Genomic DNA, 23,482 nt, shown 5'->3' on the forward strand with positions numbered 1-23,482 from the left:
TCTGTCTGTCAGGCTGCGTGGGAGGCAGCCGGGGACACGGCAGGTGGCACCTGGGCAGGGCAAGCAGCAGGAGATGCCTTGTGCTGCCGGAGGCCCCTTTGGTCCCTCCCAAAACAGGACAAGGGCAAAGTGGGCAGAAATGGAGCAGGCCGCCGCTTGCCCTGCTGAGCCTCTCCTGCTGCTGAGGGCTGTGTGAACAACAGTAGTGAGGCGGGAAGAGAAAATATGGAACGCTTCACGAATGTGCGTGTCATCCTTGCGCAGGGGCCATGCTAATCTTCTCTGTATCGTTCCAATTTTAGTATATGTGCCGCCGAAGCAAGCACAAGTTGGGGTTTGGGTCTTGAGCGCTAAATAGGCCAGGGAAGGCCGAGACTTTGCAGAGAGGGCGAGAGAGAGCGGCCCGGAACTTCTAGGGAGACGCCCGTGGACCGGAGTCCTTGACTTCCTCCTTGCGTCCCTGGCCCCTCGAATGGGGACAGTCTGCCGCTGTCCGGTGGGCAAGAGAAAATGCCAGTCCAGCACAGGCGGCAGAGGTCATGATATGCAAATGAGGGCTTGGCATCCTGGGACTCAGGATCCTCTGAAGTGGCAGGAGTGCGGTCCGCTGGGCCTGGAAGAAGTGAAGGGCCCAGCAGATAGAGGCCGAGAGACGAGGCGAGCTTTGTGAGGGCTCCTGGCCAGTCTACATCCTGCTAGATCTGTCCAAGGAGAGGTGTGCCGTGGAGGGAGACCCCTGTTGGCGAGGAAGAATCGGCAGGGAGGCAAAGGGCCAAAGGCGTGGCCTTCGGAGAAGGAGGCTTTCCTTTCTGGGCGTCGGTGCCTCGAGGTCACCCAAGAGGTGAGAGTGGTGAGGGGCTTTCTGCAGAAGGACATCCTCCTTGGCTTCTTTCTCCTCCTCCTCCTCTTGATCTGTGCCTATGGGTTGGGAAGTCCTCCAAAGGGTCCTCTTCTCTTTTTCAGCCCACTTCTGAGGCAGTTGGGGATATGTCATGTTGCACCTCGTCTTGAGAAACTGCAGGAGATGGTGCTGTGCTGATAGAGATATGGGTGGTAACGAGCTTTGTCCAGAAAGACATTCTCTGTGTCTTAATCTTCCTTTTCCTGCTCTCCATCTGTCATCTGATAGGTCTCATGAAGGTTTCTTTTTGTAGGGATTCTGGGTCGCATATGCTTGTTCACTCTCTTTTCCAAAAGTACTTTAAATATTGAGGTTTCAACTCCACGATTGCTGTTTCTTAATTTTAGGCCTTTTTTCTGCATTATGGTGTTATGAGGTTTAAATGGCTGTGTATCATTATTCTTTTTTAATTTTAATTGAAGTAAACATTTCTGAAACATTTATAATTACTCTATAATTCATTTTGTATCTGCCTCTGGTATATCTTGTGATTCTTTCCATCTCTTCATATGAAAAGGACAACACACATGGTTATAAAGTGCGGCTTAGTTGTCTCATATTAAATATTTTATGGCTTTTTTCCTCAGCAGTTAGCTAATTGTTTTTCTGAAAAATATTTTCAGTGGTGAAAAGAGATATAAGAGGTGAGTGCAAGGTAGCCAAATTGTTCATTTTTCAGCCTACTGATCACAGACCTGCATTTTGCTTTCCATTCTTTCAGTTGGAGGGGAGGAAAATATCATCCCAGTGTTTGTTATTTAAAAAAATGTATTTGAAACAGTGCTATTTTTCATGGTTCCTTATAACTCTGGGAAGTGGGGTCATTCCTGGTCTCATTGACAGGCTGGACAGAGTGGTGCAGGGGAGGTCACCTATTCAGGTGGCCTCGTCCATCCTTCATAGGGAAAGATGGTCAGACTTTTCTCAGCTGGGGGAATGTTACAGAGGCCATTATGGGAATAAGTCTTTGTACACAGGGGTGTATGATCATGGCTTGGTGCTTCAAAAGTTCTTGAACATCTTTCCATAGGAATGCATTGCCTTTAATCACCTTTTGGAGTGCTGATCACTAATGGAACAATGTTATCTTCTAAAACACGTGGAACAGTTTTTGTGGCAGAAGCAGAGTGGCGCAGCGGAAGCGTGCTGGGCCCATAACCCAGAGGTCGATGGATCGAAACCATCCTCTGCTAGTTCAACTTTTTCACTTCGAAATCGGTCAGTTTTTAGTCCTGCAAGTTGTTGATTTGGTGTCGTGGTATCTTTCAATGTTTATTGAAAGCTGAAGTTATTTCACCTTAATGCTCCATTGTCCAATAATATATCGCTTCGTTTTCTCAATATCTATTCTGGGGGAATACACTTGTCAACTATTATTAATTATTAATATTTTATTACATTAACAATTATTCATTTAAGCAAGTATAGTGAATGCTTTTTCGTATTCAGCTTGTGAGTATCTCTACCACATTTACAGTACTTCATGGTCCATTACTTCACAATAATAAGAATAACTGACAGAGCCATTGTAATTAGAGGTAATTTAAGTTCATTGCACACAGAGGTTTTTTATCACGGTGATCTGTGGCACAGGGCATTATTCAGAACGATTCATTCTGATTCTAAACGGCTACTCCCAACAATTTACCGTGATCAGCACTCGGTATTTGATGTGCACTCTTTTCTTTTAAAGTCTAAACCTGCGAGCGGCTGAAATTAATAGGACTAGAGGGCATCCGTGAGGAGTGACTAATTAATTCTGATCTTGCCATTGGAGCTGCTACCAATGTGCAAAGATGCCACAGCTCTGCCTCGTGCAGAATTCCATTTCCTCTTCCTGAGTCAACTGCAAATCGGGTCCCTTAATTAGAAATCATTCCACATACCTTGTTTACGCTAAGTTATTCATCAGACAACACGTGATCTTTTCCAGTGTTCTTCGGACTGAAGAATAGCTAAAGAAAAATCTACAATATCAAGAGGGTTAATAAAAGGCGGGAGGAGGTTAGGGAAACTCTTTAGAAGACTCTTACAAAACACAATGCAACATAGAACGTCTGAGAGGTTCAAAATACTCCAGGTAACATACAGGAAAGCTGCTAACTAGCAAGCCAAACTGCAGGGAAGGCACAAAGAAAGCATGAGCAGTATGGACTCGAACGCAATACATGGGCAAAAATTAAAAATGCATAATTTAAAACAAAATTGCAGTGGGCCTAAAGCATGCGGCTGAACAGTTGGCAATCTGATGAAGTTTGGGGGGGAAAAAAATCGGCATCGGTATTGTTTATTAAAGAAGTAACTTTTGCTGGGTTACCTGCAGAGTTAATGAATACGTAAGATTCATAGTTGAAGAAGTTACAAATACTTTGGAACCCGTATGCTATGGAGGAATCAAGTGTAATGTTACCTGAATAAGAGCGGTTCTGTGGTTGTAGTCAGGTGGTTCCATGGTGTAATGGTTAGCACTCTGGACTCTGAATCCAGCGATCCGAGTTCAAATCTCGGTGGAACCTACTTTTTTTTTTCCTGGTTTATGTGCTAAATTACGTCAATATTTTCTCGCTTGAACTTGAAAAGCTTTATACTGTACGTATTATACTTCTTTTCGGCTACGTCGATATAAGACCTGTTGATTTAATTGGACAATGTATTTTTAAAACAGCAACAAAGGGCATGTTACAGCCCCTTATACATTGAATATTCTGCATTTATCGGCTGTCATTGGAAAAATGACTGGAAAGGAAATGTTATTAAAAAAACTACAGATTGTTTTCATGTTCGATTACGTTGTGTCAACTCGTTAGGCGAGTTCAGGTCTAAATTCTGCTTTGGCGCTGCAGTGTTCATCCTCTTTTGCATGCACAGCGCTGTGTTAGGACTAGTTTGTATGTATCAAGACAGGAGACAGCTCTTCATTTTTAAACAAAGCTGCAATCAGGGGGAGGATCCTTGCCGCTTTAGTGGCTGAGAGGGGTAAATCAGTGCAATCAACTTAGTGCATAGGCGAGGAGTGACGTTTATGGGAGAATAAACTATACACTTGATTGGAATTTATTTGCAAATTTGACTCCATTAACCAAGGATTAAACAGAGACTGGAAGCAGCTCACAAAGGCAGCTTCCCTATCCTGGGTGTTAAGATCTCCCTATTAGCCTCTGAAAATGGCTCATATTCCCCTGTCTCATCTGACTTGCGTCTTGATTCCTGCTATTGATCATGGACCATTTCCACCTTGCTGAAATAGACCTTGTCAGCTCTGGCCCTCCCTTTTTCTGGGACCCCCATTCTTTAGATACCCCTCTGAAACCCGCCTCCCACACCACTCATGCATCTGATGAAGTGGGTCTTTCTTTGCCCATGAGAGCTTATGCTCCAAAATATCTGTTAGCCTATAAGGTGCCACAGGACTTGTTGTTCTCTATGCGCCTAACAAAACAGCTATTCCAGCAAAAAGCAATCACATACAGTTGCCAAACGATGGAAGAATTGCTATTAGTTATTAGAAGAGAAACTACTGCCACCATCTGGTTCTATGGTGTAATGGTTAGCACTCTGGACTTTGAATCCAGCGATCCGAGTTCAAATCTCGGTAGAACCTCAGGTGAAGAGACCTTTTTCCAAACACACTTTAAAAAAGCTTTAATGCTTGAGGCCCAGTCGGTAAGCACTTATTTACAAGATTGGATGATGTTAAGCAACAAAATAAATGCGGCTTGGGGAGAAGCTGAATAAATAAATACATTTGTGGGTGGTGAGTTTCTGTAAGGTAAACACTTAAGATTGTTTATAGATGTAATCAGCTGCTCTTCCTGGTTTGATACTAAACAGTAATTTAATACTTCTGCTTCACAAAAATCTTTCAGTAAACGCTGCACAGGTTTTTTTTTCAAACAAGTTTTCATAGTTTCTCTCCAGCTTGTTTCACTTAATACACTCAGCCCTTCAATTGTAAACCTTTTTTGTTTAGACAGCATATGGTAGGATGCCCCATTATAAAAACATATTTAAAAAAAATTTCATTTTTTCAAAGAACAGTTTAGTCAGATTGTACACAACATTTTAAAAAGCATCCTTTAAAAGAAATAGTTCACTTTTGTCAGATAAAAAAAGCCAAAATAAGCCCATTTGTTTGCAGATGAAACTGACATCTAACCTCCTGCCTGCCTCTAATCTCAGTGCCAGGGCCAGGCTGGAGCCTTACTCTACTGGTTTGCCACTGTTATTGCTACCTGAACACTGGTGGAGCTAGAAGATACAGCTTTTCTAGAGTAGTACCAGTTACTTACACTGATGTAAATCCCTCTATCACAGCCTACTTATTTCAAAGTAATTTAAATCAACAGAACGTGGCACCTCTGTCATCAGCATTCTGCTGCCCGCCCCCAGAGGCAGAACACCTCTGTGGATGAGCCAAATGTTGGAAAAGACTCTCCTGACAGAACTGTTGACAAGAAACAAATTGTGCAACCCATTAGTTTATCTTTTTGCCACTAGCTCTCAGCAATCAAGGCATAGGCTCAGAGACCACTCAGCAGGCAGCTTATGCTGGGTGACAAGAGCACTCCATGGTGATGGATAGCCCTTCCTTCTTCAGGTAGTTCTCTTCCTCTCCCTTGCATTGCCTAGTAACCCCACCAACCCACCTAAAATGTTCAAAAGGTATTCACTGCCTAAAAATATCAGATGGGTACTTACTTTGAAAGAGAAGCTGAGTAGGTAGGGAATAGGGGCTATTTGGAAATAAAATATTCCAGAAGAACTTATTTTGAAATAAAGCTGCTTCCAGTCCTTTAATCTGACACAGGCTCTATTGTGCATGGGCACACTATTTTGGAATAAGTTTTGCTTATTTTCATGCTTCCCTGCAGGGCAGGCATGTTACTGCAGAATAGCTTATTTTGGAATAACAGCTGCAGCATAACTCTGTAGTGCAGACATACCCTTTCTGTCCACAAACTGACCTCTCTACCCGTTTGCTCCCCATAATTGTTTTCCAGGTTAGAAATGTCCCAAGAGCCCTCTGGCTGGCTTACATGATGGTAACTGAACGTTTCGTACAATTAGCTAGAGGATTTTTGCTTGAATACTTTTACTAGGAAAAGTGGTAGTTTTATTGGTCTTTTGAACAGTGGATATAAAGTTTTATCATCTCTGATTCTAAAGGCAGCTCTAAACATGGAATAAACTGATAATGATGACTATGCAATAAGCTTAAAGACTAGTGGTGTCGGTATCTCATTTGCCAGACTGACTGGGCTCAATAACCGTCGACAATCAACACACACACAGCCCTGGGGAGGGGTTGGCAGGATAGTGAGATATGGGCTCACTCGGACACTGGTCTCCGAAAGGAACATGGAATGTTTGTCTCCTCTCCTCACATGAGTTCAATCATCATCTCAAAACTAATGTGTAGGAAGTACATTGTGTGGGGCTGAGAAGCTTTCAGAAAGATGTGTGGAATTTGGATTGAAGCTATGTGCACTTTGGAGTAACATCAGGTCTGTGTTTGTAACTAAACAAAAGCATGCCACAATTAGATTAAAAATTTATTTATTAGGGCAGTTCAAGTTCATGCTCCATTTGAAATACAAAGCACCAGATTTTAAGTAACTGAACATTGTCCGAACATCATCCAGTTGAAGATGCTGAGCTGCATACAGACATGTAACTAGAAGTCAAACTCCCCGATTGTACTCATGTCAAATATGGAGAACAGAAAAATATATTGGAGCAGTAGCTGTAAAGAGGCAAATTCTCCTATATCTGAGGTCTTGACAAGATGTCTGCACAACATTTACTCTTCCCTTTAGAGGCCTCAGAAGAATACTGTCTACAAGTCTCAGCATCCGTACATTCTGCCTATGGTTACACTAGAAGTATCTGTCGACAGATGTTTCTGTCGGCAGAGATCTTCTGACACGTCTGTTGACATAGCGTGGCTGCACACTAAAGTGGACTGAAAGAGCAATCTGCTCTGTCGACAGAGTGCGGATGGACAGCCTGGCCCTCTCTCAACAGAATGGCAGACTGGAAGCTCAGCAAACAGGGTTGCCCCGTGAACCAGAAACCCTGTCTGTCAACAGAAGGCCCCCCAGAGCATCTACACAGCTTTTTTGTTGACAATCTGTTGCCAATGGCCCTGTTCCTCATCTGGGAGAGGCAGAAGGTTGTCAGCAAAAGTGCCAATTCTTGTCGACATACTGTTGACAAAACACACTCTGTGTATGGACACTCCACCAGTTTTGTAGGCATAGCCTGTGTCTCTAGGATATTTTATGGCATTAGGGACAACTTCAAAATACAGTTTAGCAGTTTCATTTTGCCAAAATGTTTTAAAAAGAGTTAGTTTTCCTTTGAAAAAAAAATCATTAGTAAAACCCCACATTCTTTTATAGTTGGAGAACAACTGTCCCTGCACAACATTCAACTGAAAAGTAAAGCACTATTGCTGTGACTATGCTAAGAACTTCAGAGATTTATGATTCAGGTGTTGTCAACAAATGTAAATAAACTGCTGTGGCAAAAACAGTTTGTGAGCGTACATAGGACTACATTATGGTCAGCACAGTTTCAGAAAACCCTTAGAATGCTGTCAACATGGCCTAACTTTCCTTCTGTAGACATAAAGGCTAGAATCTGATCTTAGGTACTTGATGGGTATTTCCACGATACCTAAAATCCTAATGAGGATTTCTAGTTTTAGGCAGAAACTTCAGTGAATCAAAAACAATTAGAGATTATTTGACAAACTGAAAATTTATGATTTTTTGCAATGTTAAAGGTTGTGGAGAAGGTTTTCGGACATTTCACAAACTGGTGGTCAATGGAAAATATTTAAAAGACGATAATCATTTTTTTATTCCAAAAAGTCACAGTTTTTCTAAATTGTGAGCACTGAAAACAAATGAGAGAACTCCCACAAATCCTAATTACAGTACACCTAAGGACTCTAAGGCTACGTCTACACTAGAGCAATCTGGTGACAGAAATCTGACAAAACTTCTGTCGACAGATTGCAGCCAGACCGCAAAGCAGATGGAAAGAGTGATCCAGTCTGTCAACACAGAGCAGCTAGACTACCCAGCTGTTCTACTGGCAAAATGGCCACCTGGAAGCACAGCAGACAGGGCTGCCCAGTGTCCCAGAAGCCCCATCTGTTGATAGAAGGCCCCCCAACACATCCAGACTGGCTGTTGACAGAGGCATTCTGGGGGAGCAGCAGAACGCTGTTGACAAAGTGCCGTATTCTGTCAATTTACTGTTGACAGAATGCCTTGAGAATGTGGCTGCTCCCTGGGTTTTGGTCGACAAAACCCTGTAGTGTAGACATAGCCATAGCCACTAAAGCTGTTTGTTGGATGAACATCCAAAATGCACTCTTTTTAAAAGAGATGTTTTGGAATGTAACTTATAAACAATTGTTACATCACTACTTTTTACAGACATTATTATTCTTAAGTGCAGAACATTTCAAGTTGAGATGAAAAAAATAATTCTTACTCTAATGATTTTCTTAATTTCCCTTTATAATGAAAAAACAACAAACCGCTATTTTACAGTCACCCTTTTCTCATCTGATCCTGCTCCTGTGGAAACAAGTATGGAAAGAAAAAAATCTATTGACTGGCACAGGCATGTGTGTTCATTCAAACTGGCTGAGAAGGCTTTTTGAGCAGTAATGAGCAGCTGCCAGTGAGATGACTCTGTTCTTTAATCTCTAGCAGGAATGTGGCTATTTCACAGCATAGTGAAGAATGAAGTTTTAATCCAAATTTAAACTGACACTCAGTTTTTCACATTGATAAGTATATGCACATTTCTTTACAAAAATAAACAAACTGTACACAGCACTGAAACTATATATATAAATTAACATATCAACCATTTTTAAGCCATATATACATATGGATGTGTATATATATGCTAATTTAGAACACTAAAGCTTAGTTACAATGTAATCCTACTGAAGGATTCAGGAGCTATCAGAATAGATTAAGAAATTAAAAAGAAGGGGTAATGTTACTTTCAGGTCATGAAGATGTTCACAAGTTTCACATAATTTAAGAGATGAGTCTTTGATAGACAATTCTTTTAAAATTTTGCGAGTATAGGTTTTCCAGGATTTCCTGCTACTCCACATCCCTTTCCTAGCACAGAGGTAGATTTCTCTTGATGTTCAGTTAGTGTGTCAAATGTATAATTTTATTTTATTTAAAACCAACCAACCTGAAGGTTTACTCTGCACGCAGGTGGGCACACGAGTCAGATCCACATACACTTTGCATTGAAATAATTATTAAAATAAAGGGGGCATGGATGAAAGCTGAACCACATCAACAGGTTTGTTTTTAACCAACTGTCCCTTCCAGCAAGTCCACATATTTCAGAACCTCTCTTCTTTCCCCTCCTGGTTTTAAGCCTGCTCCTATCAATGGAAAATAATGCATTTGCTTCCAACAGGCATATATGATCAACACTGTTAGATACTTTATTTAAAAAATTTTGGAAGCACAGAAAGCCTTACCTCCTACATTCCCAGTGTAGATCCTGATGTCATATATATTCCATCAAGATCTTCTATTATAAGTTTTGTGGACACACAAGGACAGTAACCGATATTAAGAAACCCACAAGATTTGCATTTATGCATTTCCTGAGATCATGACCAATCCCATCCATATGACATCCACCCTCAATAAAACATGAAAGCAAAAGTCTTTCCAGTTTTGAAAGAGCTAGTCAAAACAAAGAAAAACTGCTTTGAAAACTGGCAGCAGCCTTGAAATGCTTGGAATTTCACATCACCTACTTAATCATTCCCCTGAACGGCAAGGCCCACCTAGTATGATTTTTTTAAATGATAGTATGTTAAAGCAGCAGCCACGTAATATACATAAATGCCCCCCAAAACTAGGACAATCAGTTTATGTTATATTCTTATCAGCTCAAGAATGTTCCACAATTAAGATTTTGTTAGAGGCAGTCAACAAATTTATCTGGTCTCTAAGGAAATTTGTCTGCATTACAGAAAGAGGATTCAGTCTGCCACTGCGTATGCTCAGGACTAGCCAAAGGAACAGTAGAGGGGTTGTAAAATCAGGACTGACGTCGAAGTGGAACCAAAGGATGGTAGAGACTGCAGGGTACATGGCAACATCAATCTGTTTGCAAAAATCCTTAATGAAGAAATAAGGGACGAGAGGACTGCATTACAATCATTTAATATTATTAAAGACCTTCCATTTATACCTTGCAATTAACGTGTCAGTCAGAAGCTTGTTGCCAATTGCTTGGTCGCTGAATAAACCCCTTTATTGTGTAGGGTTGGAAAGAATGAATTAAAATTTTTTGATTACATTTGTCAACTGTCAATTTGAGTATAATTTTTTGGTTCACAAAGTGAAAAGTTCTGAATTATGTGGCATTTAACAACAATTCTGACCAGGGTGACTTTTCTTGCCTGGTGAAAGGAATCACACACACAAGGATTACAACAGCTCCTGGTTGAGGGCTCCAGTTCTGTAACAGTGGTGAGAACCCTGAACCAGCATCAGTTTCACTCTGAGAGAAGGGCACAGTACACTTAGAAGATGGTGCCTGCAAGACCAGACCACAATAAAATAAGGAAGTCCCATACACTGATGAGGTAAACCACAATAAGAGTCCAACAGACCCTGTATGGAACCAAGGCATTCAAACTTAAAAAGAAGGCAATGGTTCTTTGTAGTAAGTAATATTCCACAATTCAGAAAGTGTATTGGTTAGGCACCCGGCTGGTGCATAGCATTCCCAGTTGCATAGAATGTTCCCAGTGCTGAGTTTATAACTAACCTGAACGGTTATGCAAGGTTTTTCCATCTTTCATGAGCCCCATTTGTCACCACTTGATATCCATGCTGCTTGCGGTTTGATTTACTGCACAGTATTTGGTATGGAGAGTTTCCTGGACCTTCTTGGAGTCCAGCCCTTCCAGCCAGTCCTGGTACAGCTTTTGCACATGAATGCTGGTTTCTGGAAGCCTGACAGGAATTGCAGCATACACTTCCTCCATTTGGCTGAGCAACACTTTGTCTGCTTTTCCATCTTCGGTCTGGGCTTGGCCTTTTCCATTTAAACACCCTAAAAATACAACCCACAGCCAAGAAATAGGGTTATTTTGTTTTGGGGAAGAGCTATGCTGTAGCTTGAACTCTGGATTGAGAGCATTCTCCTGTTGCTAATTAAAAAAGAGATGCCTTTTGCAGTCAGGAGCCTCATTGATGCTGCTAAAAGTCACTGTTCACCTTTAATATAATTATATCAGCAGCAAATATCCTAATGTTGATGTGCTTTCCATAGGAATAATCTCTTTTCCTCCTCCCACCCTCTTTTCCCCTGCTAAGGGTATGTCTAGACTATGCAGAAGATCAACCCGGTCAGGGTCCAAACTTCTGGAGCTCCATTTCACACACCTGATAGAGATGCATGAATATCACAAGGAGTAAGCGAGGCTGAAAGGAGAGTTTCTCCCGTCGACCTCCCTCTGTGAAGATATTGAGGTAAGATGATTGCAGATAAGTCGACCATAGCTCTGCACACCTACCATATTCTTCTGCAGCTGTTTATCAGAGGCCTTCCCTTGAAACTCAATATAGTCACAAAAGGACAACTCCCCAGCACTCTGGGCTAGTGCTTTACAGACCAACCAGAAGAAAATAAAAATACTGCCCCTATCATTTTGGACAACTTAATAAATGGAACTGACTTTCAGAAAGTCTAAAAAGGAGTGTTTTATTCTGAACCATTCAGATTTCATTGGGGAGTTGTAAAGATCTTACTATCATTAAAACAAGGATCTGTTCATTCTGGAACATTCTACGGTACTCAAAAATGCAGGAAAAAAGTCATCAAGGATCCAATATCATTCTTACCTCCAGGGCAGGCAAGAACCTCCACAAAATGGTATAAGAACTTTCCCCTCTTCAGCTTCAGGACTACATTCTGGATGTTCCTAAAGCCATATGCAGCTGCAAAGCGCAACACTGTTTCTCCGTCTTTTTCCAGGGTGACTTCCTGAAAGTCTTTGTTTCTATAAACAGAGATGGAGAAAATTCTAAACCCTCAGATCTCTTTGGGATTACTAACAGGATGATGAAAGCATTTCAGTACACGCCCACACAGTTCACATGATAGAGGGCAAAAAGGGTAACTTCAGAATGAATGGGCAGGGCTCCTAGTTCTTAAGGCTGCATCTCCATATGCTGCTTCTTCTGGAAGCGGCATGCTAATGAACTAACCAGAAGATGGTAATGAGTCACGGATGCAAATTTTCCATGCCTCATTAGCATATCGGCATGTGGTTCGGAGTCCGGAAGAAGCTCTTCCAGACTCTGAAGTTCACGTGGAAGTGTGCAGCCTGCAGGGATCTTCTGGAAGGAACCCCCCCTTCCAGAAGATCCCCACAGGCTGTCTCTCTCCACGTGTACTTTGGAGTCCGGAAGAACTTCTTCCAGACTCCGAACCACATGCCGATATGCTAATGAGGCATGGAAAATTTGCATCCGTGACTCATTACCATCTTCTGGTTAGCTCATTAGCGTGCCGCTTCCAGAAGCAGCAGCACCTGGAGACACAGTCTAAATGTTATGGGGTAGAGGTGAGAGGAAAAAATGTTTATTTCATTTTAAAAAGAAGCAGCATTATTACTAGAACAAGAGTAACAGTGATTTTTCAGGGATGAATTTAGAGGTAGCTTAAATGCAATGCTCACAAGCAATTTTGCTATACTGAATACCTAGTTACTGCACTGAGGTTCATGTAATCCAATGTTATTAATACAGAGGGCCAAAATCCAACTTACTTCAGAACTTTATAGGTGATTTCCTGGACATCCATATCAAACAGCTCCTTGGCAGCATGTTTAAAGATGTGCTCCAGGTACCCATCAGATCTCCTGCCATCATGCCGTACTACTTCCTCCTCCTTTATTTCACCAAACCTTAGAAAATGGAAAAAAAGGATGGAGAAAGAGGTTCACAGTCTGATTGTTTCACTTCAAGAAAGTCAGAGTTGTTTTTCTCTGCCATAACATTTTTTGTTGGAGGTGGGAGGGAGGGGAAAAAACAAAAAAAACACATTCCTAGAAATTAACTTGTCTAATTTGTGTTTTGAGTTAGTGGCAAAGTGAAAATGACAGCAAACAAAAAAAGTAGCAGAATTTTTTTAGCTTAAAAAACTTCAGGCAACAGTATAATGAAATGGCTTGGAAAGAATCATCAAGGCCAGCTGGTTAAGAAGCATTTTAAAAACCACACAAACATGGAAACTGATTTGTATCCAGACTTAGGCAAATGGAAAATACTTGTTTTAACCAGTGAAAATCACAAGGCAAAGCAAAATGAATGAGAAAGAATAAACATCTAATGTTTATTGTAATGGAGAAGGTACTTTTAACCTAGAAAATTCTAAAATAGTGAAGGACAACCTAGGCTAGCGAGTGGGTCGCACGAGTGGCTCTCCTTCAACTAAGTGGGCTTCAAGACCATCTTAACCAAGGAGGTCTCCTGGAATAGGGTACTTTTGTTAACTGCGCTTGTGTACCTATTGTTTCAGAGTGTGCTGACTGAACCATAGCAGTGCTTTCACTGGATGCAGAGGAAGTGCACATTTGTCACAGTCTGTGTTGTGGGCAATGAGAATGCACCTCACTTCATGTGCCCTTACTTTACCTGCATGTCACTTTAGTAATACAGGTAGTGAATACGGCAACCATGCATGCAAGCAATGGTAAACAAACTGTCCTGTGGGCTGCACACAGAACCCTGACGGACTGCATGAGGCGCATGGGTCACAGGTTGCCAACCACTAATCTAAAAGTACTTTAGAGATCGTATACCTGATCCTGCAAACTTTTATTCACAAGAGCAATTCTACTGGCTTCCATGGGACTATGTGTTGTGCCTAAGGGTTTACAACAGTATGCCCATAAAAGGATACAGAAACAATACAGAGTAGCAGTTCTCAAACTGTGGGTCAGGACCTGAAAGAGGGTCACAACCCCATTTTAATGTGGTTGCTAGGGCTGGCTGAGACTTGCTGGGACCTGTGGCCAAAGCCTGAGCCCCACCGCCCAATGACTTCAGCCCTTGGCAGCAGGGCTCAGGTTACAAACCCCTGCCTCAGGCTTAAGCTGTTTGGTTTTGGATTTGCCCCTCTCTCCTGGCCGGAGGTGGTGGTGGTTGGGCTTTGTCTCCCCTGCTTCCTGGAGATGGGGGGCTGTAGGGAAGAAGAAGGGAGGAGAGAAAAGCTCAATCTCCTCTCCTGGGATCATGTAGTAATTTCTGTTGTCGGAAGGGGACTGTAGTGAAATGAAGTTTGAAACACCCTGATACAGAGGGATCATTCCATGGAATATGGTGGCTGCTCGACAGCAGGAACTGAACTATACCACACCCAACTGACACTCAAGTCACCTGGAGGCAGAACAATTACCAAGATGAAATTTGTAGGACAAAATAAGTAAATAAAGGAATCGACTCATGTCTGGTCACAGAAGAGTGTTGACTGGCCTCTAGTGATCAATATGGCAGTTTTTTGCTGGGAAACACGGGGTATAAGTGATTGGAACACAGCCCTACAGCATCACTGGCACATGTTTATCACTCTGGGAGAAAAGTAGTAGTTAAAGATACATGGCATCTCTATTGTGAGAAAAAGGCACTTCTGACAGCAGTCGCAGCCTCCTGGTTGCTCTGGGGGTGAGAAGCTCATCACCCTGCTCTCACTTCTGCTGGAAAAGCTTCTGTAGCTATGGTTTACCTTGCACTCCTCCCAGATCTTCCCAATGTGACCTGTGCGGGGGACACTGCTTGTGTGCTACATAGATGGTGCACTCTATCAGTAGCAGCAGCCTAAGCCCTAACATTCAAAGGCAGGAACTGTTAATACAAAATGCTAGATCCAACATCTAACTTAAAAGAACCCCAGAGACGTTAGAGTTTTATTCCTAAGGCACTAACTACATTTACCAAGCGAGGACCTGACCTACAGCATGTCTACTTGATCTCTGAGCCATACCATTGATGGTAGATTTATTTAACCAAGGGCAATTTTTGCTGTTACCAGCTATAGTTCTGTTTGGTGGCAGTGCATCCTATATTTGCCTAACTGCTATTTGTGCTAATGTTCTCTAGTTAAAAGAGTAATTATAATTACAACATAAGTCATTTAGAATTATCAATCACAATGACTATTCCATGCTTATTTTTGAAGAGGAGTTTAATTTTGTTCATTGCTAATAGTAACGTGCCATTACAGAAACTTTTGTTCTAATTCCCATTCCTCTGAAAATCTGCTCTTAAGGATGAAAAATCACCAAAGGGAAGGGTAAAGATTTCTAATCAGGCCTTATAGCTTGATTCAGTACTGATACATGTTATCCCGTTGATCTCACCTGCTATATAAAATTAGCCCAAATGTAACTTAAAAGAAATTCCAATGGCAATTTTAAATGTTGAGATCTACCTTGCTCTTTAATCATCCTGATTTTAAAAAAAAAGAGAGCCATCACAACCAAAAATACCAACTTGGCCCTCTACGTAAGCTTTTAGAAAATGGGTACACTTAACTCACAGCTGGTGCAGCACCATCAGTAGAAGTAATCACAGAGGCTATAGGGTAAACAGGACTGAGGCATTCTTATCACTGTGTAACCTAGACCAGTCGTTCCCAACCTTTTCAGTAACATTGCACACATCAACGGCACATCCACTTTTTTCAGCTGAATTGACTGCTCACAAAAGTCACATTTTACTTACATTTAATATGGTTACAGTCTCACTAGAGAGGTTTGCAACGTAGTGGTGCGTATAACAAGCTAAACAAGGATCAAATGCAGTAATGTTTCAAATCCACCACAGAATACATTGTTCTAGACAGTGAGCACAGAGACATTTTCAAAGTCTGCTTAACAACACCATGCTAGGGATGTTGAGTAATTGAGTAACTGCAGAAGATTTCAGCAGCTGCTCAGTTACTCGTGCACGGCATTTAAACCATATCCCAGCTCCACACCAGGCTCCCAATCTACCCCTTGCCACAGCAGGGAGTGTGGGAGGGCCCCTGGCAGATTGTTAGGGCCAGGAAGCAGCATTTCAGCTGCCTCCCAGCACAACCAGCATCCTGCAGGATTGTCATTTGCTCTCATGGTGGGTCTGCAAAGAGCCGCACTGAAGGGAAACGGATGAAATTTCATGACACACTTGGACAATTCTCACTGATCTACAAGTCCCCAGTGTAGACAAGGTGGGACAGGAGCAGTGGGAAGTGAAAGAAGAAACTCCAAGGGAGTTTGGATAGCCTTGAGAGAGCTTTCCATTTTTTGCAGGACAGTGAGTTTGCCACTTCATTATGCAGCTGTGGAACAAGACAGAACTAACACACATCACGCACAAACTGGAGCTGGCTAACCTCGGAGTTACTAAATTACTAAATTTGAGTAATTAAATGGCCAAGAAATTCCATCAGTGTATATGATGCCTTCCACACTGGTCAGGCAGACAACAGTGAGTAAATAGTCTCTTTAGTGTTTTGCATGGCTTTTCTCTGCTGTTGTTGAAACAACAGATTTATTTATTTTATCTAATCTGGACAGAAAGGGAATGAATAGTTAATTTTTACATAGGTTCAGTTGAAAAAGCTTTAAAAAGGTACAGATGTGGGCATCAAAACACCCCATGATAATACTTAGACAAAGCATCATTTCAATGGAATCCAGAATCTTACCACTTCATACAGATCCAATACTACTGCCCAAATATATAACTGAAAGCTATTAGATTTTTTTAAACTCAAACACTGAAGACTGTTGAACATATACAATCTTGGCACAGTACAAGTTTAACTTTTTTAAATCAGGCTTTTAAAAATTCAAAATGAATCAGTTTAGGAAGGGACATCTGTTTCAGGTGACTAGCTTTGGAGTAGTACAAAAACATATCCAGTAGACAGGGCTATCTCTCGTATTTTACTATGTCATGTACTAAGAGATATCAGAGGTCTCTGAAAGAAAAAGGCTTGTCTCTTTAGCCAGTGTGCCTATTAAGAGGTTTTGGTGGAGTCAGGTTTTGGTGCCTGTCAACTTTTTTTCAATAGCTTGTTTGAGAAAGCACTACACATGCAGTGATTTGTATGTATGGCACAACATTATTTGATCACTACCACAATAATAGCCCACAGAGAAAGCTACTTACAAACTGTCAACAGCCACTTCAGACACTTCTTTCATAGATATGTTTTTCTGCTCCATTATTTGGACAATTTCACCTGTAGAGATAAGCAAGACATTTTATCTGAAGCACAAATCGAAGTACAAACACAGTCCATCTCTTCAAGAAGGAACAAAGCCAAGAGGCAGGTAGAGTAAAACCACACAACATGGAATGAACCCATTATTAAATCCTGCAGGGTCCCGCATATGAGTTCCCATAATATACTTATGCCATACCACATAACTACACATCTCTGGATTTACCACATATTTATCAAAACTACATTGGCGATGTTTAAGGATAGTTTTAAAAATTATCATTGGGACTATTTTGTGTCCCCCTCCTTAGTGACATGAGTCCCATGACAACAGATCTGAGGGGAAAACGATCTTATCTTTAAAAAGACTCTTAGGCAGTGCCTATACTACAAAAATAACTTTGAAGTTGAGCATTTACACACACCCTACTATGAAGCAGGGCACTACTCCATTCCTGAGAATGGAGTAAGGACTTCAAAGTAAGGGCTAATGTGTGTAGTAGACTCTCTGCTGGCTACTTTGAAGTAGTGCCTAACTTCAAAGTTCCTTCCTAGTACGGACTCACATTTAAAACATCTAAAAGAAGCATCTGAGCTCTAGTGTGGGAGAAAGAATCATGAACTTTCAGATCAAGTATTTCTGCACCCTCCAAGGGCTACAAGCAAGCTCTCAGTCTCTTCATTTCAGGGAATAAAAGCTAATATAGCCTGTCCTGAAGGATCTCAAGATAAATGACCTTCCACCTATCACTGGCCAAGTCTGAATGATAGCTTCCTGGACCTTGGGGCAGGGTGGCAATGACACAAATTTCCACACTGGTGAGAAAAGGAAGAAACATTTGGTGGCAGTTTGACCATCTTCTATTCGCCCCCTGCCACTTTGTGCGAAAAAAAAAACAACAGGCAGGTGTTGAAAGCTGCTGATAGGCAGGGGGTTGCTAACATCACAGAAGAGATGTGTTAATGATCAGGTGGAATGTAGATGAGGACAAAGCCACTAAATAAATGCTCAGCAGGGCAGAAAGATTTGACTGCAGTGCAAATTCAGATAATTGCTCTGTATGATGCAAGGACAGAAGAACAGAGACAAACCATTTTTGTTCTATCTACACCACACCCAATATCTGAAATACATCTACAGTCAGTGAATTAACAAAGGGGCCTTTTTTGGAATCAGATGAAACCAAGCCTTGTTCTGACAGCTGCAAAATGCTAAGTGAATTAAAGCCATTTCAAGCAATGGGTGAATCATGCTGCCACTTTATACTGGGTTAAGTTTAAAAAAGGTCTTACCTGATGTTAGAACACAATCAACATCTTGAGAATTATATAACGGGGTGTAAAAATCTTCCCACAAAGCTTCCAATTTTTTGTCATAGCAAGGAGCCACAATTATGTGGAAAATTTTATCTGGAGACAGGTTCTAAGGAATGAAAAGAGCATATCTGAGTTTTGTGGAAGGCCAAGAATGCATGGAGACAAACATGGATCAAAGTATTACAGTAAACCCTCCATTTAACAGTCTTTGGAATTAACAGATACTATCCACCAGCTCCCCCCTCACCCCAAAATAAATGCCATTGACTCATGTGAGCTGCCACTACTGGAGCTACTAGGGCTGGAGGAGCTGCCACCACAGATAGTGCTGCCAGGGCCAGTGGAGTGGCTGGGGCTGCTGTGGGGGTGGGAGGTCTGTGGTGGAGCATGAGAGCTTTCCCCCAGCCTTGTGTCTGCTTGCAATGTTGCTGAGCAGCAGCTTCAGTGGCAGAGGCTGCTGCCCATTGGCAGGCTAGGGGCAGCAGCTGTGCTCTGCCTTCGTGCGGGCAGCCTGAAGCCAGGGGCTGGAGGAACTGCCGCACTGAGCATGCTGAGAGCTGTGGGAAGCGGAAGGAGCCAGGCCATCATGCAGCTCCTCTCCTGGTAATTTGGAGAGGGGGATAAAGGTATGAGAGGAAGAATGGGGGAAGAGGGGGAAAGGGAAGATGGGGGGCAAAGGACAGGAGTGAGTGATGGGCCGGGAAGGTCAGTGCATCATCATACGGTATAATCATTTGGATTTAATGAACTTTCGGCATTAACGGACACCCCTTCTCCACTATTAGACAATTAAATTGAGGGTTTACTGCATTGCAAAAAATTACACAAGTGATACTTACAGTCACATTATATCTGAAACTACTGCAAGACACAGCAACTGGAGCAGTCTTTTTTTAAAATATAACAGTAGTTGTCAGAAACATGTCAGACACTTAGGGTATACAACTTCTTGCAAGTGGGCAGTTTCGCTAAAATTTCACTACAAAGAACCAAGTAAACAAGAAGCCTTTTCTCACGGAAACTACTTTAGTACAGTGCATGCTGTGCATTTTGAGAAGTGTGACATGTCCAGATTTTGAGATTCAGTTGTCATTTAGCATGTGGCACCCACGTTTTGCCCCTCTGACAGAGAGGCTGCTTATTGCCTAGGACAGGGGTGAGCAAACTTTTTACGTTAGGCCCCAATCTTTGGCCCTGCAATTAGCTGGGGCCCCCACAACCTGTGGGAGGACCACAAGAAGGGATCTGTGGGGGCATGCTCAGGAAAAGGGTGCTAGAAGGCTCCAGGGGGTGCTCTGAAGGGAGGACCCCAAGAGAGTACCTTACCAAGCCAGGAACTCACCAGCTGGCCCCACTGTTGACTCATGGCCTCTGCACTTTCTGACTGGCTAAGCAGCAGGGCAGGGGAGGGGGGTTCCCTTGCTGACAGCAGTAGTAGAGGGCGCACAGGAGAAACCAGAGAGCTGGTGAGGCAGTAGAAGCTGGGGGCGGGGTGCAGGAAGGGAAGGAGAGCCAATCGCGCTGCAGCTCCCCTACAAAATGTCACACCCCCTTGGGGGGGCAACCCCATTATGCACACCCCTGGCTTAGGAGACTATCAGCCACTGACAACAGCAGCATATATATATTTATATAGGATTTTACAATAACTGACTCATGCAACCAACATCCCTTTGCTATACGAAGTTAAGTATGATTATTCCCATCTATCACATGGGGATACGGCAACCAAGTAGAGTTCTGGAAAACCAGGGCACTATTTTTTCCCCAAAGGGGAAAAGGGGGGCAGAAGGAAGAGTATAGTTGCCAATGTAAAGTAAAGCCCTTAATATTGGGATGATCCCTATAGTATTGGGAGGCCTGGTCACCCTACATGGGAAAACTCAGGCAGCGAAAGGAAGTGACTTGCTTAAGACCATACCTCAAATTACTGACAGATTCAACCTGAGAACTCTGAACCATAGATACCTCAGTTCTCAGCATGCAAATACTTCACTCTGATCTGAGACAGAGCATTGCATGCGGGGACCTGTAGTTTCTGCATGATAAGCTCTGCTTTAAAGATGGAGTGGTTGTATTGTAGAACTCTGTGGGCAGCATTTGGCATGCCATCTTTACTTTGACCATCCTGGATTTAACTTTCTACATAGACAAAAAGGAAAAAAAAACCCTCTCTCTCCATGAGGTATTGAGAGCACAAGAACTGCAACTATATTCAGCCAGTGTGGGGTGAAATGGAGAGGTTCTTTGCACATTCCCTTTATCTTACCACACCTGCACAGCAGCAAAGCACAATCTACTTGGAGATGTAAGAACAGATAATTTAGGAAAAATTGGTGTGGCAGGGAGCAGATATAAGACACATTAAATATTACATACCAACATACAAGAGAACAATTCTCTAGAACACTCAAGAAAAGTAGAATTAGTTACCTGTTGCCTTGCAAAGTAACCCTTCACCAAGGACCCCATGATCTGCTGTGGAGATTTCGCAGTGCAAATGTGTGGAGTCACTGGGTTGGTAAGTACCCTTTCAGCGTATCGGATCCAACCTAGAATACAGTAAACGAAGGAAGACAGCAACATTGAGGGCATATGGAAAGAGCTCTTTGAAGAAAAGGATGAAAAATCCCAGCATCATGGGGTGGCAGGGCTGAGGAGGCTTGATGGCATAGAACTAATTTGCTATAAAAATCAACCTAACACAGATAACTACAACCTAAATTCATAGTGTACACCAGGCCTTGGATCATACAGTTTTCCCCTCCTCCTTGTATTATTTTCCTTTGCTCCACACGCTTACTGGACAAGTCTGGTGTCTCCCCATGCACTCAGCAGAGAACAAACCTCACCTCATAAGACAATCATATTTTGCACATGCTTTCAAATTTCTTCTTTGATGTTCATTTTGTCCATGTCAATAGTCCCCATCAATAAATCTTTTATTGTTCAGACAGATAACAGGCATCACAAATGGACTTGGTGAATCCATGGAGTAATTATTCTTTAACTTACAATCCACTGTGACATGAAATATATATTACATCCCCTTGAATGAGCAGACTTACAAGAGCAAGAAGGACAGCACCTCAACTGGGGAATTCAGCTAATAATGAAATAAGTCAACACTTCTGGCAGCCATCACTTGGATCACTATGCACTAGTACTGCTCCACTCCCTACTGAAGAGCATAGAATAACTGTGTAAGCTTCTGTTTCCTAAGTTATCTCAGTACACTCTACAGTTTGTCTTCTCCAACAGTAGTTTTGAATGAAGCATCATTTAAAAACTCACTGCATTACAGGGAGCAAAACTGGCCAAATCAGCTACTGTTATACATAAAAGTCAATTATCCATATTCTCTTAAAAACCCCACAAGCATCTCAAGTATTTGTGTATTATTGGAGAAATGAACAGATACGTTCTATCTAATATACTTCTACTGACCTCAGTGTTGTAGCACCTGACCCCCACAGTCTTGAATGCATTTATCTTTATAGCACCCCTGTGGGGCGGGACAATACAATTATATCTATTGTACAGCTGAGAAAATAAGACAGAGTAAAGTGACATGACTAGGCCACTCAGGAAGCCTGAAACATAGCATGCAATTGAACCTGGTTCTCCCATGTCCCAGGCTGACATCTACCTACTGGACTTACAATGTGTCTGTTACACTGGCAGATTTATATTTTTCCAATTCCAAAACTAACAGTACAGAAGTGTCAGGGTCAGTCCAATATCTTAGCTCACAAACACCACCCACTTCATAACAGACAGGCTCTCCATCCCCAAAGAGAAATACAATGGCTATACAGCACATGCTATTAGGAAATATATTTGTAGGCTTGCAGTGGTCTTGAGATTTGGAGACCACAAAGCAGCAGCACTATAAGGTAAGACATTATACAGTACTTATACATGCAGGTCAGCTGAAAACAGGAAGTTGGACAAATAAAAGCAGACAGTATTGTAATCAGGATGGTGCCCACCGATTTTCTCCTTTTGTATCTCAGTTGAAGGGAGTAGGATGTATTTCCTTGTCTTTCAGATAGGACGCTTTAGCAGTATGGGGAGAATTATACAAGGCACGTGCAAATTAGGGGAGCTCTATCCATCCTCCTCCTTGGTGTGCCCAGCTCTGGTTAATATTAACAATTAGCCAGACCAGCTTAAACTGAGACCCTAACAGGCATTCATCTGCATCACAAAGCCACCCCCAATTCCTCTCCCTTCAGCATACACTTATTATTCATCGCTGCTCCAGAGAGGCAAAGGCTAGATTAGCACTGACAATACTACAGACAGGAAGTTTGTGTTGTGGTTACCATCATTGTTCCTGGTTCCAAACAGTGCTATAGGTCTCACTTTATAACAATCAAGGTCATATAAAAATGTGGAAAATGTTTATTTTTCCATTGGTTTTTAGTGGCTGGAATAAAATTTGGATGGCTATCACTGGAGTCTGAAATCCTTTAGCAAATTATATCTCAACAATTATATCTTAGACATATAACATACTGTATAAATGACCACAGAACAATTTATGCCTCTAAAAAGATAAAGTATTTCTTATTTTTAAATTAGAACTTTTCAACTGTGATCACTCCAGATCTATGTTGTGGGAAGCTCCTGTTCTTAAAACATCTGGCATGATTTTCATTAATCACCACAATGCTGGGCCTCGGAAGCTGGTTTTCAGAAACCAAATGGTTTCAATATTATAAATCCCACAAGCCCAGGAGAGTTTTATTAAAATCCAAACAGATGCAGCCAGCTAGGTACGCCAAAGTTATTTCATGTGTTGTTCTACCATATAGCTAGGAAGCAAAACAAGCATCCATTATTTCCAGCAGCACAAGTGGCATTAGTCACCATTTAGTTCTGCAAGTAGCCTTCTTGAATGAGCAATACAAGACTTATCTGCACTCCACACATGCAGTCTGTTTCTGCCTACTCATCAATAAGTCTGAA

General features: G+C 42.0%; 1 protein-coding gene and 4 non-coding genes across 7 annotated transcripts in view; 3 read left to right on the plus strand and 2 right to left on the minus strand.

The window, feature by feature from the left end:
- Nucleotides 1-219: 219 nt before the first annotated feature.
- LOC142023757 (U6 spliceosomal RNA) lies at nucleotides 220-326 on the minus strand. The gene has a single exon (XR_012648303.1). It is a non-coding gene; the product is annotated as a U6 spliceosomal RNA (small nuclear RNA).
- A 1,696-nt stretch (nucleotides 327-2,022) lies between these two features.
- TRNAM-CAU (transfer RNA methionine (anticodon CAU)) lies at nucleotides 2,023-2,094 on the plus strand. The gene has a single exon. It is a non-coding gene; the product is annotated as a tRNA-Met (tRNA).
- A 1,251-nt stretch (nucleotides 2,095-3,345) lies between these two features.
- Nucleotides 3,346-3,417, plus strand: TRNAQ-CUG (transfer RNA glutamine (anticodon CUG)). The gene has a single exon. It is a non-coding gene; the product is annotated as a tRNA-Gln (tRNA).
- A 1,013-nt stretch (nucleotides 3,418-4,430) lies between these two features.
- TRNAQ-UUG (transfer RNA glutamine (anticodon UUG)) lies at nucleotides 4,431-4,502 on the plus strand. Its single transcript has one exon. It is a non-coding gene; the product is annotated as a tRNA-Gln (tRNA).
- A 1,944-nt stretch (nucleotides 4,503-6,446) lies between these two features.
- NARF (nuclear prelamin A recognition factor) overlaps nucleotides 6,447-23,482 on the minus strand; it is a 33,000-nt gene continuing 15,964 nt past the window's right edge. For all 3 annotated transcript variants that reach the window (XM_075014812.1, XM_075014813.1, XM_075014814.1), the window contains exons 7-12: nucleotides 20,942-21,060; nucleotides 18,485-18,614; nucleotides 17,137-17,209; nucleotides 12,747-12,884; nucleotides 11,818-11,975; nucleotides 6,447-11,026 (exon numbers count right to left, since the gene is read on the minus strand). In XM_075014812.1, coding sequence (XP_074870913.1) covers nucleotides 10,785-11,026; nucleotides 11,818-11,975; nucleotides 12,747-12,884; nucleotides 17,137-17,209; nucleotides 18,485-18,614; nucleotides 20,942-21,060 — 860 coding nt within the window. In that variant the 3' untranslated portion in view covers nucleotides 6,447-10,784. The remainder of the gene's footprint in view (nucleotides 11,027-11,817; nucleotides 11,976-12,746; nucleotides 12,885-17,136; nucleotides 17,210-18,484; nucleotides 18,615-20,941; nucleotides 21,061-23,482) is intronic.

The sequence above is a fragment of the Carettochelys insculpta genome, chromosome 20, assembly GCF_033958435.1.
Source record: "Carettochelys insculpta isolate YL-2023 chromosome 20, ASM3395843v1, whole genome shotgun sequence".
Lineage (NCBI taxonomy): Eukaryota > Metazoa > Chordata > Testudines > Carettochelyidae > Carettochelys > Carettochelys insculpta.